The following is a 14,908-nucleotide window of genomic DNA, read 5'->3' on the forward strand; positions in this document are numbered from 1 at the left end:
CCTCCCGCCTCTCCTTTCCTCCGCCCTCCTCCTCCTCCTGCCCTTGCTCCCCTCCCCTTCCTCCTCCTCCTCCTCCTCTCCCTCTGCACATCTCCCTTATTGCTCCTCCTCCTGCTCCACCCTCGGCTCCTCACCCTCCTGTCCCAGGCGTTCCTGCAGGAGGGGTACATGTTCCTCTTCAAACTCTCCGTGTCCATCGTGGAGGCAATCAAGGCACAGATACTGGCAACGAAACAGAGCGAGGTCGGTGCTAGTCTCGTACGATGCGTCCTCTGACGTGACGTACAGGTCAACAAACTTTTCGAGCTCATGAGGCTCGACGAGAAGGTCTTTCCCGATGACAACATGGACTTCTTCAAGTCCATCCTGCAAGCTGCCAAGGTCCCATCATCCCCCTCCTCCCTATCCCACTTCTCAGCCTCTCGTCCTCTCATTTTCTCCCTCTTCTCTGCCTCTTTCCCCTGCCCCCTGTCCCTGTCCCTCACCCTTCCCCTCGCACTCCCCATCTCTCTTCCTCCTCTTCCCCCTCCCCACATATCTCCCTCTTCTTCCTCCTCCTCCACCGCCACCACCGCTCACTCTTCCTTCCTACTTCCCTGCTCTAGATGTTCTTCTCTCTTCACCTCTTGACCTGTCACCCTCCCTGATTTTCTTCTCCAGGATTGCGATCTCAAGTCCTCCGACATCGATGCCATGCGCGCAACACAGATGAAGATCCTCCAGGAGAAGCTGGAGAAGGTGAAAGACCTCCAACCTTCCTCCCCTCCTGCCTCTCCTCCCTCCCTCCTTCCACCTTTGCTCCCGCGCACACTTCCCTTCCTCGCTCCTTCCTGCCCCTCCCTCCCAACTTTCCCATCCCTCCCCTGCCACTTCTGAGCTGTCATCGAAGGTGCGAGAGAGAGAGAAAGAGCTCAAGGACGACAGCGACGATGAGATCGTGTTCTCAGACGAGGACGAGGACGAGGAGGTACCTTCACGTTCTCCTCCTCCCTTCTCCCTCTCCCCCGTGCTGAGCTAGCGCTCCACAGGACGAATCCGAGAGGCTCGCGCGGCTGGCAGCGCAGTGACAGTCCTGGCAGTCTCTCAAGCAGCTAAGGCCATGGAGGCCAAGCATGGAGGCGCCTGTAATGGCTCTTGTCCTTAAGTTCAATAGCAATGAAACCAACGATCAGTCAGAACTCAGCAACTCTATCCTCTCCTATCAAATACTGTGACAACCATCCCTGATTGAATTCAAACCCGACGGGACCGCTCTCTCTCCCTCCTCTCCTCTCTCACCTCCTCCTTCCCCTATGAGATCTTCTCGCTCTCCTCACACCATCATCCGACGAGCCGTCGACTGCTGCGAGGCAAACGAGCTGCCGCCGTCCACAGACCTCGTAGACTTGTCCCTCTGCTGGGCCAGCAGCTGGTATGTTGTGCTGCACACGTTGTGAAGGTTTCGCTTCACGCAGTTCTCCACGTAGTCGTAGTTGAAGCCCATCTCCACCATCTGACGAGCTATCGCCTCATCCACCTCCAACTGCTGCAAACAACAGTTAGTCGAGCAGCAGCAGCAGAGGAGGAGGAGGAGGAGGAGGAGGAGGAGGAGGAGGAAGACGCGAAGATAGCAAGACTTACATCTTCGCTCGGAATCTCCGCAGAGTAATCCTCTGATCTCTCGCTGTCGATCACCTTGACTCGCACGTTGGCAGCCTCGTGCCTGGCGAAGGCTGTGCGGCACCAGCTGTGCTGCTTGATCTCCTGGATCTGCGCTCGCTTCATGGAGTCAACAGTAAGCATCCTGCGGATCAAGTCCTTGCAGTCTTGCGACATGAACGACGGGCAGTCAAACTTTCCCTTCACGATACGACGGCAGAGCTCCTGGTTGCTGCTCCCTTGGAAGGGAAAGTACCCGCAGACCATAGCGTACAGCACCACCCCGAGGCTCCAGATGTCAACGCTGGTGGGGTTGTAGGGCTTTCTCGCCACTATCTCTGGTGCAGCGTAAGAGGGAGATCCGCAGGCTTTCTTCAGCTTCTGTCCGGGCTTGAAGGAGACGCTGAAGCCGAAGTCAACGATCTTGATGTTCTTGTTCTCGTCGATGAGGAGGTTGTCCAACTTCACGTCCCTGTGAACTATGCCCGAGTTGTGGCAGTGCTCTAGACCCTGCACGATCTGGACGAACAGCCGGCATGACTCGGCCTCGGATAGCTTTCGATTCTCACGCACATACTTGCACAAGTCTCCTCCACTACTGAACTGCATGATGAGGTAGATCTTGAAAGGAACGTCCACCACCTCGTAGAGCTTGATGATGTTCGGGTGGGACAGTGCCTTGAGGATTCGTATCTCCCTCGCTACTCTGCTTCGTGCTTGGGGTTCCGTGAGCTTGCTCTTCTCGAATGTCTTCACTGCGACTCTCTCATTGGTCAGCAGATGAGTGGCCAGCCTAACTTTGCCGTACGCTCCTTCCCCGAGTGTCTTGCCAATGTTATAGAAATCAATAGACGAGAATGGCTGAGATGTCAACTATCAGGTGACCGCAATCGTCAGGCAGCAAGGCACACACCTGTTTCTGTGAGTCTTTGGATAATGTTGAAATAATTCGACGCAGCTCAATCATGTCAACTTTCTTGGTCTCAGCACTCTCTTTCTCCGACGCCGACGACTGCTTGCTCGAGGATTTCCCGTCGTTGTGGGCATCCGCATCCGAGGTCGCTTTGTTGGAATGCGGCAGCTTGTCCTGGTTGGCCTCCCTCTTCCCTCCCCCTGTGATGCCACAAGTCAACAAGACGTCAGAACAACTTCGAGGCTCCAAGTGCAAGACGCAGTTCAGCACCTGGATGCGATGGACCAGCGATCTCGACATCCCCTTTCTTTGTTTGCCCATCGTTTGCCGTTTGCGTCTTGGACACAGACAGCAGGCTGTCCACGCTGACCTTGTCCAAGTCGCCAACCCCTACGTTCGCCTCGACCTTCGCTGCAATCGACGACGACCCTGTTGAGTGCTTGGCCTGTCCCCCGTACTAGCTCCACGTTAGTCAAGCTCTTAACAGTCAAGCAGCAGCACCTTGACAGGTTGAGAATCTCGTTGAGAGAGAGGCCGCAACGTCCCACTCGAAGGCCTTCCATCCGCAGTAGACAGGCGAGAGTGAGGGGCTTTAGAAGCTCTGTTCCGATTGAAAGCAGTCGGGTAGAGCATGGCGTCAGATGGCGGACCTGGAAGACCAACAGGGTCAGCATGCATGGAACAAGACGCTTCTGCCCCTACCTGATCGCACGGCTTGAGAGCTCTCGTTCTCCTTTTGCTGCGGATTGTATGGAGCTTGTTTGATGGACAACTTTTCAGTTCTGTCCGTGATGGATTCCACGATTTCGTTGTCACCTACGGATGGTCAGGACAGCACACAGACTCGGCATTTACATACCTTCTACAGTCTGCTGAGCTGATGTAGGAGCCAAACGGAAGTTCAGAGGTATTGTAACTTTCTTGGCATGCTGGCGCTTCCACCTTAACGGTGAAGCTTCAGTTTTCTCCCATGTCAGACTTTTCCTCTCAAGCTTACCTTGCGACTCTTGCATCCTCCATGGCATGCAAGCGGGCAAAGTCTGGAACTCGACGGGCAGCAAACTGAAACTGATCGTCAGCACTTTGAGGCTTTAGTCAGAGCTGCCATTTCCAGACCTTAGACCGCGGATCATCGCGATTCAACTTGTCGCCTCTTCCTGATGCAACAGCGACCGACATCTTTGCTTTTTCGCCACCCGGTTCAGGGTTGTGACATCAACAATGGAGAGCTGTATGGGAATGTGGCGCGAGGAGCTAACAGCCCATGGACAAACTGAGGGCAGTCCGTTCAGTTTAACTGACAAAGCGTTTCAGTTGGGTGCGAAAACATGGCGTCCATGAGACTTGTCGTCGGGACTCTCCTCGTCCTCCTCTTCCCTTCGCTCAGCATCTCTCCCACCTCATCGATCGCTGTATCCTCAACATGCGCACCCCCATCGCCTCTCTCAATCCCGATCGCCACAGCAAGGTCGATACTAGGCGCTCTCGGACACCTCATACCTTCTTCCGTTCACCTCTACACGTCTCCTTTCTCCTTGCCTGCATATCTGAAGTTTCGATCCATACAGCTGTCTTCGCCTCACTCCTCCTCCCTCCCTTCCCCTCTCCTCCCTCGTTTTCCTCATCTCTGTGCCGCTATGCAGGGATTTCAAACTCGGAATCCCGTCCCACACCGGTCATACACCTAAGAATTTACATACCGGTTTAATATACCATAAAATTGTTGAAACAGATAGGGTTGGGTATATCACCCTACCTATTCATTCTTTTTGGCCGAACGGTCAACATCCAATAAAAATTGCATGTATCTGTGAGTCCGCCTCAGCGAAAGGCTATGATAATGATGTTGGGTGGCGATGCAGATGGGACCTCAAGCCCCATCATGCTTGTTTCAGGAAACAGCACAATGCAGAATCAACCAAGAACATCTATCTACATGCCATGTACTGCAATGCGAGAAATGCCGACGTGAGAAATGCCGACGTTGTTTTCATGCAATATGTGCGGGAAGTCCAGATAAACCCAATACATGCGAGCAAGAGCCCTCTTGCTCGCAACTTGGATTCCAGATAAACAGGTCAAGGGGAAGATGTCAGATGTCAGATGTCAGATGTCAGATGTCAGATGTCAGATGTCAGATGTCAGATGTCAGATGCCAGATGTCAGATGCCAGATGTCAGATTGATCAGCAGAGGCTTTGAGTAGATTGCCAAGAGTCGAGGAAAGGGACAGGAAGCTAACAAGTGTTGGGATCAGCAAGTGAATTGGTTTTCGCTCTCAGGAGCAATCGTTTGGAAGAAAGAGTAAGATCGTGTGGAGATTGAAAGCAACCTTGATAGTGGATGATGAAGGATCCAAGAGGAAGGAAATAGAGACGGATCGCTGGGAACAAAACTACGAGAAGACGTTGTCCATGATGTAGAAGACACCATCCATGGGGACGGGCCCTTCTTCGTAGATGTTGAGATTGTGGACAAAATTAATGCACGGTCCATTGCTGACATGCCTGCTGATTGCAATGACATAATCATTATCGTATGGGATAATGAGTTAACATATCACACATCCATCCCTGTTCTGGGCGTACTTGTACTTGACGACTCTCCAGGTCACATACACGTCCTCTTCCTCAAGGGCATATAACTTCAAGCAAAGATGGAATGGTATTAAACTGGTATTTGTATTGTATATCAGGCTATTTTTCAATCCATGCGCACGCTTTAGCAAGTTTAGTGAAAACTATACTGTGATAGATCCTGGCCTTGGTACAGACATCATAGTAGCCAAATAAAGGGTAAAGTTTCATCTTCCAAACACACTCAATGCATGTGTGCCCGGTCCCTTTACCTCCTTCTCTTCGATTAGCCTTGCAATCTCCTTGAGTTCTCTTGCATACAGCACTGTCATTATCTTTCCATCCTCCCCTCTATCAGCTCGTTGTACAAAGTCTTGTAAAAGCTCAGGCGTTCCGAGAGGTCGGCAGGCAGCGAGGAAGCCTCGGACCCGCCGCGAAGCCGGACCAAGGGTAGGGGGCGCGACCTGCATAAGGGTGTCACTGGTCTTGATATCCCAGTACGACTTGGCATGGACCACAAGACGACCTCGCTGATGCTACTGGCCAGGGGGAGCAGGCGGCGGCGCAGGCGGCGCTGCAGGCGGCGGCGAAGATGGCGGCGAGGCTAGTGGATCGATCCATGCCCATGAGCTGTTAGTAGAATCGGAGGATCAGCGAAGGATCCTATTCTACTCAAATATTCGTAGGTAGGAAGTCCTTCGCCAAGATTTATAAAGAACTTTCGGGAATGAACAGTACATGGGATGTAGACATGATATAAACGAAGACATGGACTCGAAGACTTCAACAATTCCACGGTTCTCCCGCAACGGGATTCATAGCAGTCTCTTCAAAGTGGTCAGAACGTCAACGAATCTCTTTCAGACCAGCGCATGCCCATTTGCGATTGAGATCCACGGAGTACACCTTCCCTTCTCCCCCTTTCCAGTTCGAACCTCGACGCATTTGCAAGGACACAGCCGAGCCAACAGGGCCTATCAGAAACTGCCCAAGGTCCTTGGTCTTCATGCCAATTACCTGCAAACACAATCAGGAACCAGACTGCGAAACAGGTTTCAAGAGCGTCTCTACAAGAATAAATGCATTATGAAAAATGCTCGATCATGCTGACAAAGAGATGCGGCCCTTACATCCTTGCCGTCGATGCGGACCAGGACGTCGCCCTCCTGGATCTGCTTGCTGGTATCTGCCGGTCCCCCGACGCTCAGGGCCTTGACATAGACATTGTAGTTGTTGTAGGTCGGATTGGAGCAATCTTCGAGGATCAATCCCACACCACACTCTCCAGCGCTGAAACAGACACGCTCAGCTTTGCCAGCTCATGAACGATCATACATGTCATTTGTACGAACCTTGTGTCCGGGAGGTCGGGAGGACGGGAGGACACACAACAAGTGATAGCAGCTCCAGAGACCCCCAGCCAGTCTCGTACTGCAGGAGGGATGACACTGAGGAGGTTTCCAAGAGCTCCGTCCTGCACTTCATCCTGGCGTGGCTCCTCCTCCTTCCCCGCTGTCGTTGGTGTCGGCGCACCCCTACCGCGATGCTTGGAGATCCCAGCGCTCTGCATCACGAGCTCCTCGTATTCTCTGTGCACAGCAAGATGAAACACTTGGCGCCGTTCACCTTACGCAGTTTGGCAGTCTCATATTTCGCTAGTTTCCTGGAGGGTACCGTAGAAGTCAGCAGGCAGTGCCAACGTTCCAACACCCGTCAGTTACAGATCGGCAGTAATGGTTGCAATCAAGATATTCAATCATCTATGGCCCTTGAAGAAAAACCATGCATTTCCCGTGGTGCAGGGAAACAATCAATGAGCATCATGATTTACAATGTTGTCGGTTCGTTTCAAAGAACAATCCAATCAACCTTCCATTCCAAACCAGAAGAACATGCGTTTGGAATGCTTCACAGCAACCCAACATCGATTGCATTCACAAGCATCATTGCACCATCAACTCCTTCTCTCCTTCTCTCCTTCTCCTCACCTTCCCCTCACCTTCCAAGGGCCCTGCCATGCACTGTGTGACCAATCACCTATCTCGCTCACCCCTGCGTTTACTAGCAGATATGTACCCCTGGTATGATAAATTTAAACTCTAACTTGAATTTGATCAGCTTTAATTTGAAATTTAAATTTATAACTCTAAATCGCTTCAACTCTGGAAACTGCGTTTCCGGGAGTCCGGGCCGGCCTCAGTTGTGGTCCGGGCTCAACTTATCGCCGGAGTCGGACCGTACCGGTGACCTGCGTGCTGTCCGAGTCGGAGTGCCGCAGTGCGCCAACGGTGGCCGCTGAGCGGCCGGGCGAAGTTCAAGTTTGGATCGGATCCGATCAGACGGTGCCGCTGTCCGATCCCCAAACTTGGCTTGAAACTTTTTACTGATACCTCAACCTCTCCGAGCCTCGGACTGAGGCTGAGGTGACTGCCCGGCCACCGTCGGACGGGCCGCCGCGACTCCCGTCCCCGGAGCCTCAGAGTCCCGGTCGGGGGCCTCGGAACTTCGGAAGCCGGCCTCGATCCCAACGGTTTGCCGCTCCGATCTCCGTTAGCTTACTGATTTTTTTCTGCATCAACAGTGCGCCGCCGCCCCGCGTCGTTAATATCCTATACCCGGCCTCTGTGGAGTGTTCTATGGAAATCGCCAAGAAACCTGATGGATTAGTTACTCGGAGCCGGGCCGGGCTGATGAGTCCAACGGACGTACGACAGGGGGCAGCTCAACTCAGAAGTGATGAGGCCCCGGGGGTAGGGTCCGACGGACCTGACATGGCCCAGTACGGTAGTACCGGGTACCGGAGTTGTACTCACGGTACTGCAGTCATGATGGTAGAGGGGGTGGTACCATATAGAACGGTTCGACGGTCACCGGGTCCCGGTCGGTTCGGGGGGCCAGGTGGGGTGGTACTACGGCTTGGAAAGAAGCCGCCATGTCGGGGGAACGTTGGGTTAGGGCAACATGGCGGAAGGAAGAATGGCAGCTGGGGGAGGACGGGATCGTGACCCTGCCCGAAGGTCTTGATGAGGTGAGCAAACAGCTGCGAAGCTGATCTTCGTAGATTCGTGATGCACAATCGAAAGCTCCTCTGAATCCAGGAGGAAGAGAGGGAAAGGGCCTGAGAGTCCGTTTGTGCATGCGAGAGCAATGCCCGATGCCCCGATGTTGTTCCATAGCGAATCTGTGCAGTCTTGATGATGCCATGGGTGGATATGGTGTGAGAGTAACTCGATCATCTATGATCTGTCCTTCTAGATCTGGAGGCAGCGTTGTTGGGCTAGCTCAATCCTCCCGACGTTTCTGCCATCAAAGATGTTGCACAAGGTTTGTGTCTGACTGCAGTCACGTGCTCATATCATCTGACTCTCCTCGGGTCTGCATCAGGATGAGCGGACGAATGTCGAGATTTGGGGAGCGCTGGACACGTCGGGGAATGATTGCTCTTGCATTGTCCGGTATGAAAACAGGGACGCCATGTTCAGTCGCTTCGAGCAGCATGTCGACTTCCTTCTCAAGTTCGATTCTGTAAACCCCTCCCTCTATGTCTTGCCATCGCCCTGAAGCCTTGCTCCTCTTGCTAGGCCTTCGTTGTGAGGTTTGCGACTGCGTTTGCTACGGAGAGTGCAGTCTGCATGGTGCTGCAGCCGGTGGAGATTGTGAAGGATCAACGAGCCATGTCCTGATGTCCAGCTCAGGTGCCAGGAGGGAACTTCGAGAGCCTCGTGCAGATGAAGAACTGCGGTCCTCTTCCCGAAGCCTTTTTGTCGGTACGACCTCTTCTCCCAGCTCGGTCGTCGCCGGTGACGCAGGAGATGAAGATCATGATTCGGAACCTCCTCTTTGCGCTGCAGGATCTCAGCAGGAGGATGTCGCTACCTCAGGTCCCAACACTTATGATCGCTGTCTCTTCTCACCTGCTCCTTCCATAGGAAATCTCTCCGCAGACCGTGTGGCTGGGGTCGGACTCGGTGACTGCTGGTCCTGAAATGTTGCTGACTAGCTCACGTCCTGCTTCAGCTGAAGCTGGGAATATGCGACATCTTTGTGAAGCTCTCGAGTCCAGCTGAGCGTGACGAGTACCTGCAAGCTCTGCTGCTCTCCCTTCCCAGCCTGGTGACTGCCGGTGGCTGGAGGAATGGGCTGCAAGGCTGATGAGAGGCAGATGATTTCGCTGAGCGGGACCCCTCCTGAGAGGAGGAACGAGGACGGCAAGGAGGATGTCGGCGATGACGTCTGTCCTTGCTCCTTGCTGACTGCTTCATGTTAGCTATGGGCACCGGGTGGATTCGTTCCTGATAGGAAGTACGCGGATGTAGCAGCAGCTCTGTGGCCCTTACGGTTCGGGCAGGAGAAGGATAATTGGTATTCCTTTCTGACCCTTGCAAGCGCTCCTGGTTGAGATGAGGGCAGGAAAATGAATTACTTCATGAAAGCTTGTACGGACCCTTCGATCACCATGTCTGAGCTGCTGGAGCTGGAGTTCATAACCTTCTATGAGAACCTGCCGTACGAGCTGCTCTACTCGTGGTACAAGATCCAAGGAGAGTACGAGAGATTCAAGTAGTGTTTGACATGCCCCGTCAGTTGAAGACCTGAAGTCGTGACGTGCAGGTTTGCTCGAAATTTCCATCAGTCGGAGGGAGGCAATAAGGCGGCAATATCCAACTGGAATCGCTCTCGGCGGAAGAGTCAAGTGCCCAGCTCTGCGGACGCTCCTCAAAGCCCAGAGGTCTGAACGATTCTGCATTCAATGACGACGATGAAGGAGATGATGATGATGGTGATAGTGATGGTGGTGGTGATGATGATGATGAGGTGGTGATGGTGGTGGTGATGATGATAATGGTGATGTTGATGGCGATGATGACGACGACAAGGACGATGGAGATGGAGATGACGACGATGACGACGATGACGATGACGATGACGATGACGATGGAGATGGAGATGACGATGACGATGGAGATGATGACGACGATGGAGATGGAGATGGAGATGGATATAATGATGATGATGATGAAGAAGAAGAAGAAGAAGAAGAAGAAGGACGAGGATTGACAAGAGGTGCGTCGGCAGAGAATAGAAGAGAAGCGATATACCTTCCAGAACGCTCAGAGGTACAAGATGAACAGACAGTGGCTGGTGAGGGAGATGGAGCTGCTAAATCTCATCTCAACGCCCAACCCCGAGAAAGAGAGCGACCTGGTACGTTGCCATCATGTAGACATGCAGCTGGAGGCAGTGACCTTGTGCTCTAGATCAAGAGGATCTTCAGGTCGCATGAGAACAGCAGCGGGATGCTGTCAGGAAGGGGTCTGCGGACAGTGTTCCTGGAGCTCAAACTCGACCACCTTGTGGATTCGATCTCATGGAGGGTCAGAGCGGCGGCATTCTTCTTCCCGTGACTTGTCGCAGGACGTTCGTTACATCAGCATGGACGACTTCCTCCAGCTGTGGGAGAATCTCAAGCTCATGGACATTATCCGTGACCTGCAGATGTACTCGTGTCCCCTTCCCGCCTGCCTCCCCCTCCTTGTCTGCCACTTCCTCCCTCCCTCCCTCCCTCCCTCCCCCTCCCTCCCTCCCTCCCTCCCTCCCCTCATCCTTCTGGTGATTTCCTGTGCAGTCAACGGCAGTCGTCACGAGGCCACGAGCACAGCCTACAGCCCTTCCTCTTCTCCTCCCCCAACGGCAGAGGAGACGCAGACGCCAAGACCTCAGGTGACCCTCCACCACGAGCCCAGCAGCAGCTGACGGGGAGGTGGTAGAGACGATCAAGAAGATCCTCAAGATCTGCATTGAGCACTGGAAGAAGACGCTGGCAGCGCTGAGAGCGCGGCAAACCCTGAGGGAATTCCTGAGGGTTTCCATATGGGGAAAAGTCGGCAAGGTGGGAGAAGAGCGATGTGCTGTTGGCTGACGGCTGGCAGGCCTTCATCGAGAGGAACTTCGAGGACTGGCACGTGCACGTCATGACGAGGAGGCTGGGGGAGAAGAGAGACGAGCTTCGAGCCATATTTGCTCGCAACCATGTCAAGCAAGTCTTCAGGGCATGGGTTGACTTCTGCTTCATCCAGCTCTCCCCCACCTACGCAGCTGAGAACGGAGATCGTGAGAGGACGCCGCACCATCGCATCCGCCGTCATCCGACCCCTTCAACCGGCGAGCCGGCACTAGAGAAGTCCAGCTCAACAGCCTCCAAATCCCCCGAGAAGAGCAGCGTCCTTCCTAAGATCGCCTCCAAGACCTTTCCTGTGCCGTTTCTTCCTCCTGCCGCCCCTCCTGACCTGCTGCCAGTTGTCAATTCCGGACCTGCTGGGCCAGGGAGATCGCCCGCACGACAAGCTGAGAATCGCCGTGGTGGAGAAGAGCAGCTCGAGCAGCCTGAAGGGCAAGACTGTCTCCCCCATCACGGTCCTTCCTCTCCCCGCCTGTTGCCCTCCTGACGCTGCCGTTGCATGACAGCGCAAGCACACGGCGCCGTGCTTGGCGAGGACGAGGCGATGGCTACCCTCCACCCCGAGAGTGAAGTTTGTGGACGAGGATCAGTCCTTCATTGAAGATCACAGCAACGAAGGTGGTGGTGGTGGTGGTGGTGGTGGTGGTGGAGGAGGAGGAGGAGGAGGAGGAGGAGGAGGGGGAGGGGGAGGGGGAGGGGGAGGAGGAGGAGGAGGAGGAGGAGGAGGAGGAGGAAGACGGGCTGACGAAGATGCTGGCCGTTAGGTTACCTCGTATCTGCGAGGGGCATTCAGAAGTTGCCATCAGAGCTGCGGAGCAATTGGATCGCTAGACCGGAGGCGTCAGTGAGGTCGTTCAAGGCCCTCAAGCAGATGTTGAAGCGAGAGAGTGTGGAGGTCTGGGAGGTGCAGGACAACAACAACTCGGAGCTCTACAACCTCGTCGCCTACCCGAGGAAGAAGGAGACGACCGACCTGTAAGTCTTGCCACGCTCCTGCGCCGTCCCTGACAGGCTCCCGCGCCCCTCAGCTACGAGCGACACCTCAGCTCTCTGCTGACCATGAGGCATGTCGAGTCGTCAGGCCTCGTCAAGCTGGTCGACTCGTTCGCCACGAGCTCGAGGATGTGTCTGGTGGTGGAGCATACCCCGTGAGGACTTGCTCTTCCCTTGTCCCCTCCTCACTTGCCCGCAGCCTCGGCCATCTCGGCTCGATCGTGTCGAGCGACGCGTGCGGTCCCCTCCCCGAGCCCATCCTCTCCCTCGTCGTCCGCCAGCTCCTTCGCCTCCTTCAGCGCCTGCACGCGGCCGACTTGACGCTCGGGGAGCAGCTGAGCCTTGAGAGCGTGTGGGTGTGCGGAGACGGGCGGCTAAAGCTGGGGGTCACGTCGCCCATGGTCAAGTTTAGCAGGGCGGATGCGGCGGCAGCGAGGAGGAAAGACCTGTCGCTATTGGCCGAGCTGTGCGGAGAGGCTTCAAGGTACGAGATCTCCTCCTCCTTCCAGGCGCGCGAGGAGCTGGAGGCAGAAATCCGAGCAACCAAGAAGAAGCTCGGATCCCTCAAGTCCGATCGCGCCATGATCGACAGCCGCCGGCTCGCGCACTCGAACAACCAGCCGGACAGGAAGCAAGTGCTCAACGAGGAGTCGAGGAGAGCAGTGAGCCGATCTTGCCTTCCGCAGCCCTCCCGCTCCCCTCCCGCTCCACTCCCGCTCCCCCCTGCCCCTGCCGCTCTCGCTCCAGCACTCTCCCTACCCGCTTCTTCTTCCTCCCGCCTCGACGTTTTCGCTCCCGCTCTCCCCCAGCTCTCCTGCTGCTGTGACGCGACTTGTGGCAGGAGATCGTGGAGAGCATCGGCACGCAGCAGGCGAGGCTCGACGAGCTCAACGGGATGTTGCACAAGCTCGACGAGATAGTCCAGCTGTTCCCCATCTCCTTCAGCTCCAAGGGACGTTGCAACGACTTCGTGTCGAGGAGCAGGTCAGACGTGTCGGTAACTTCTCAGCTCTCCCATCCCTTCATCAGCAACTACATGGACCTTGGCTATAACGCGCTGCTCCGCTGGATGCAAGTTGGGGGGACGAAGGGAGAGGGGAACAAGCTCGCCAAGACGCTGTACGAGATGGACCCGGCGGTTGAGGAGGAGATGGAGGGAACGCAGAGGTCGGAGAACAGAGAGCAGGAGGCGGGGAAGCGCTTCTCACGGCATGGAAGCATGCGGTTCTATCACCCCGAGCTGAGGAGGATCTTCGACAAGTTCGCCAAGTTGGAGGGGAAGCAGAGCAAGAGGCCGTTCCTGGACCTGCAGGCGCTGACCTGCCTGATCCGCGACATGTTCCCTGGGGAATTCACGCAGGAGGAGGTGGAGGAAGGCTTCAAGGAGATTGACAGGCAGCAGGAGGGGAGGATACACTTTGGGGAGTTTGCGGAGTGGTGGACGGAGATGAACGTGAGTGACAAGCTGGGGCTGGTGCAGGCGAGGAGGAGGGCGAAGCTCGACCTCGACCTGGAAGACGACCAGGAGAAGGTGGAGAGGGGATTGAGGATGCACCTCAACAGCTGCTTCAGGAGGTGTGTGCCTTCCTGACCTCTGCTCCTTCCTTCATCCTCCTCCTCCTCCTCCTCCTCCTCCTCCTCCTCCTCCTCCTCCCTGCTTCTGCTTCCTCCTCCTTCCTGCTTCTTCTGCTCCCTCCTCCTCCACCATCCACCACCTCCTCGCGTCTGCTGACGAGCTGCTACCCGAGCAGATACAAGCGCGTCTTACACGTCATGATCTACTTCAAGAAGCTCCAGCAGAATCTCAGCAGGAAGCATGTCCGGTTTGTGCTGAGGAAGAACTGGAAGACCTGGCGATCTCATTGTGTCAACATAGCGACCTCGCCAACAAGAAGCGGTAGATCCCCTGCTGCTGCTGCTGCTGCTGCTGCTGCTGCTGCTGCTGCTGCTGCTGCTGCTGCTCCTCCTCCTGCATTTGTTGCCGCTCCTGCTCCCCCTCCTGCTCCTGCATTTTGTTGCCGCTCCTGCTCCTGCTCCTTTTCCTTCCACCTTCCTCCGTACTCTCTCTCTCTTTCCTGATCCGACCTGACCTCCCCTCCTCTCGTCCTTGTGACAACTCTGCAGTGTTCGGCAAGTGGGACATCTTTCGATTCGAGGCGGATGCAAGAAAGTCCAACCACAGCTGATTTCTCCTCCTCACCCCTCCTGCCATCCCCCGTTGATAGCTCCCCCTTCCGCCCTCCTACTTTCTCCCCTCCCTCTGTCCCTGTCCTCTTCCCTTCATTCCTCTCCCTCTCTCGTCTTCCTCCGTTTCCTCTCTCTTCCTCTTCCTTCCCCTCCTCCTCTCCTGCCTATTCCTTCTAAATCTTGCCCGCTCCCCCTCCCCCTCTTCTTCACCCTCATTTTGCTGTAGACAAGTATTCTTTTACACACCCGAGACGAATTTACTGGCTCCTCCTCTTGGCCTTCATCCATACCGGCATGTACTTCTTGTCTCGCAGCTTCTGCATCGCTCCTGGCTGCCTCTCCCTCCTACCCCTCTCTGTCCCATTGATCGCTCGCTTCAACTGGTTTCACGTCATTGGCGTCAGCAGGAGGAAACAGTTTCCTCCTCACACAACCTGCCATGCTGTGACCTCGTCGTCAACTATCCCGTCCTCCGTCATCTCCCGGTGCAGGCGCTTCACCGTGCTCTGCTCGTGCGACAGCGCGCTCATGATGGCGCTGTGGGCAGGCAACGAGTCAGCAGCAGCAGCAGCAGCAGCAGCAGGAGCTGGGGAGGGGGAGGGGGGGGGGGGGGGGGGGGGTGGGAGAGTGGTAGGAGAGAGGA

General features: G+C 55.3%; 5 protein-coding genes across 5 annotated transcripts in view; 2 read left to right on the forward strand and 3 right to left on the reverse strand.

Moving 5' to 3' along the window:
• Nucleotides 1–1,147, forward strand: part of GUITHDRAFT_161851 (hypothetical protein) — a gene marked incomplete at its 5' end in the record, with an annotated part of 1,954 nt that extends 807 nt beyond the window's left edge. The window contains 5 exons of the mRNA XM_005837566.1: nucleotides 148–243; nucleotides 289–381; nucleotides 661–738; nucleotides 890–967; nucleotides 1,029–1,147. Coding sequence (XP_005837623.1) covers nucleotides 148–243; nucleotides 289–381; nucleotides 661–738; nucleotides 890–967; nucleotides 1,029–1,067 — 384 coding nt within the window. The 3' untranslated portion in view covers nucleotides 1,068–1,147. The remainder of the gene's footprint in view (nucleotides 1–147; nucleotides 244–288; nucleotides 382–660; nucleotides 739–889; nucleotides 968–1,028) is intronic.
• A 165-nt stretch (nucleotides 1,148–1,312) lies between these two features.
• On the reverse strand, nucleotides 1,313–3,730 carry GUITHDRAFT_103870 (hypothetical protein; the record flags this gene model as incomplete). Its single annotated transcript, XM_005837567.1, has 9 exons — nucleotides 1,313–1,525; nucleotides 1,621–2,499; nucleotides 2,552–2,751; nucleotides 2,822–3,008; nucleotides 3,053–3,201; nucleotides 3,254–3,367; nucleotides 3,411–3,493; nucleotides 3,549–3,613; nucleotides 3,668–3,730. The coding sequence occupies 9 exons, from the start codon at nucleotides 3,728–3,730 to the stop codon at nucleotides 1,313–1,315; spliced, it is 1,953 nt and encodes a 650-aa protein (XP_005837624.1).
• Nucleotides 3,731–5,821: 2,091 nt separating this feature from the next.
• Nucleotides 5,822–7,136, reverse strand: GUITHDRAFT_161853 (hypothetical protein). Its single transcript, XM_005837568.1, has 4 exons — nucleotides 7,126–7,136; nucleotides 6,479–6,789; nucleotides 6,257–6,416; nucleotides 5,822–6,143 (listed from the first exon to the last, which is right to left on the reverse strand). The coding sequence occupies exons 2-4, from the start codon at nucleotides 6,694–6,696 to the stop codon at nucleotides 5,973–5,975; spliced, it is 549 nt and encodes a 182-aa protein (XP_005837625.1). The 5' UTR covers nucleotides 6,697–6,789; nucleotides 7,126–7,136; the 3' UTR covers nucleotides 5,822–5,972.
• A 922-nt stretch (nucleotides 7,137–8,058) lies between these two features.
• Nucleotides 8,059–13,669, forward strand: GUITHDRAFT_161854 (hypothetical protein; the record flags this gene model as incomplete). Its single annotated transcript, XM_005837569.1, has 22 exons — nucleotides 8,059–8,154; nucleotides 8,382–8,450; nucleotides 8,511–8,651; nucleotides 8,708–8,773; nucleotides 8,822–8,893; nucleotides 9,056–9,094; nucleotides 9,144–9,239; nucleotides 9,394–9,464; nucleotides 9,537–9,686; nucleotides 9,738–9,855; nucleotides 10,233–10,331; nucleotides 10,385–10,501; nucleotides 10,542–10,624; nucleotides 10,753–10,847; nucleotides 10,895–11,016; nucleotides 11,057–11,380; nucleotides 11,424–11,540; nucleotides 11,592–11,703; nucleotides 11,850–12,060; nucleotides 12,114–12,233; nucleotides 12,278–12,740; nucleotides 12,920–13,669. The coding sequence occupies 22 exons, from the start codon at nucleotides 8,059–8,061 to the stop codon at nucleotides 13,667–13,669; spliced, it is 3,531 nt and encodes a 1,176-aa protein (XP_005837626.1).
• Nucleotides 13,670–14,522: 853 nt separating this feature from the next.
• Nucleotides 14,523–14,908, reverse strand: part of GUITHDRAFT_135264 (hypothetical protein) — a gene marked incomplete at both ends in the record, with an annotated part of 3,892 nt that continues 3,506 nt past the window's right edge. The window contains 2 exons of the mRNA XM_005837570.1: nucleotides 14,523–14,645; nucleotides 14,700–14,802. Coding sequence (XP_005837627.1) covers nucleotides 14,523–14,645; nucleotides 14,700–14,802 — 226 coding nt within the window. The remainder of the gene's footprint in view (nucleotides 14,646–14,699; nucleotides 14,803–14,908) is intronic.

The sequence above is a fragment of the Guillardia theta genome (genome assembly GCF_000315625.1).
Source record: "Guillardia theta CCMP2712 unplaced genomic scaffold GUITHscaffold_14, whole genome shotgun sequence".
In the NCBI taxonomy this organism is placed as follows: Eukaryota; class Cryptophyceae; order Pyrenomonadales; family Geminigeraceae; genus Guillardia; species Guillardia theta.

Bases quoted from the DNA above. Each gene is read 5' to 3' on its own strand.
- GUITHDRAFT_161853 (XM_005837568.1), bottom strand. From the start codon at position 6,696: ATGCAGAGCGCTGGGATCTCCAAGCATCGCGGTAGGGGTGCGCCGACA. The intron at 6,417-6,478 runs GTTCGTACAAAT...TGTCTGTTTCAG, and splicing joins CCCGACCTCCCGGACACAAG to CGCTGGAGAGTGTGGTGTGG. The intron at 6,144-6,256 runs GTAAGGGCCGCA...TTGTGTTTGCAG, and splicing joins TCCGCATCGACGGCAAGGAT to GTAATTGGCATGAAGACCAA.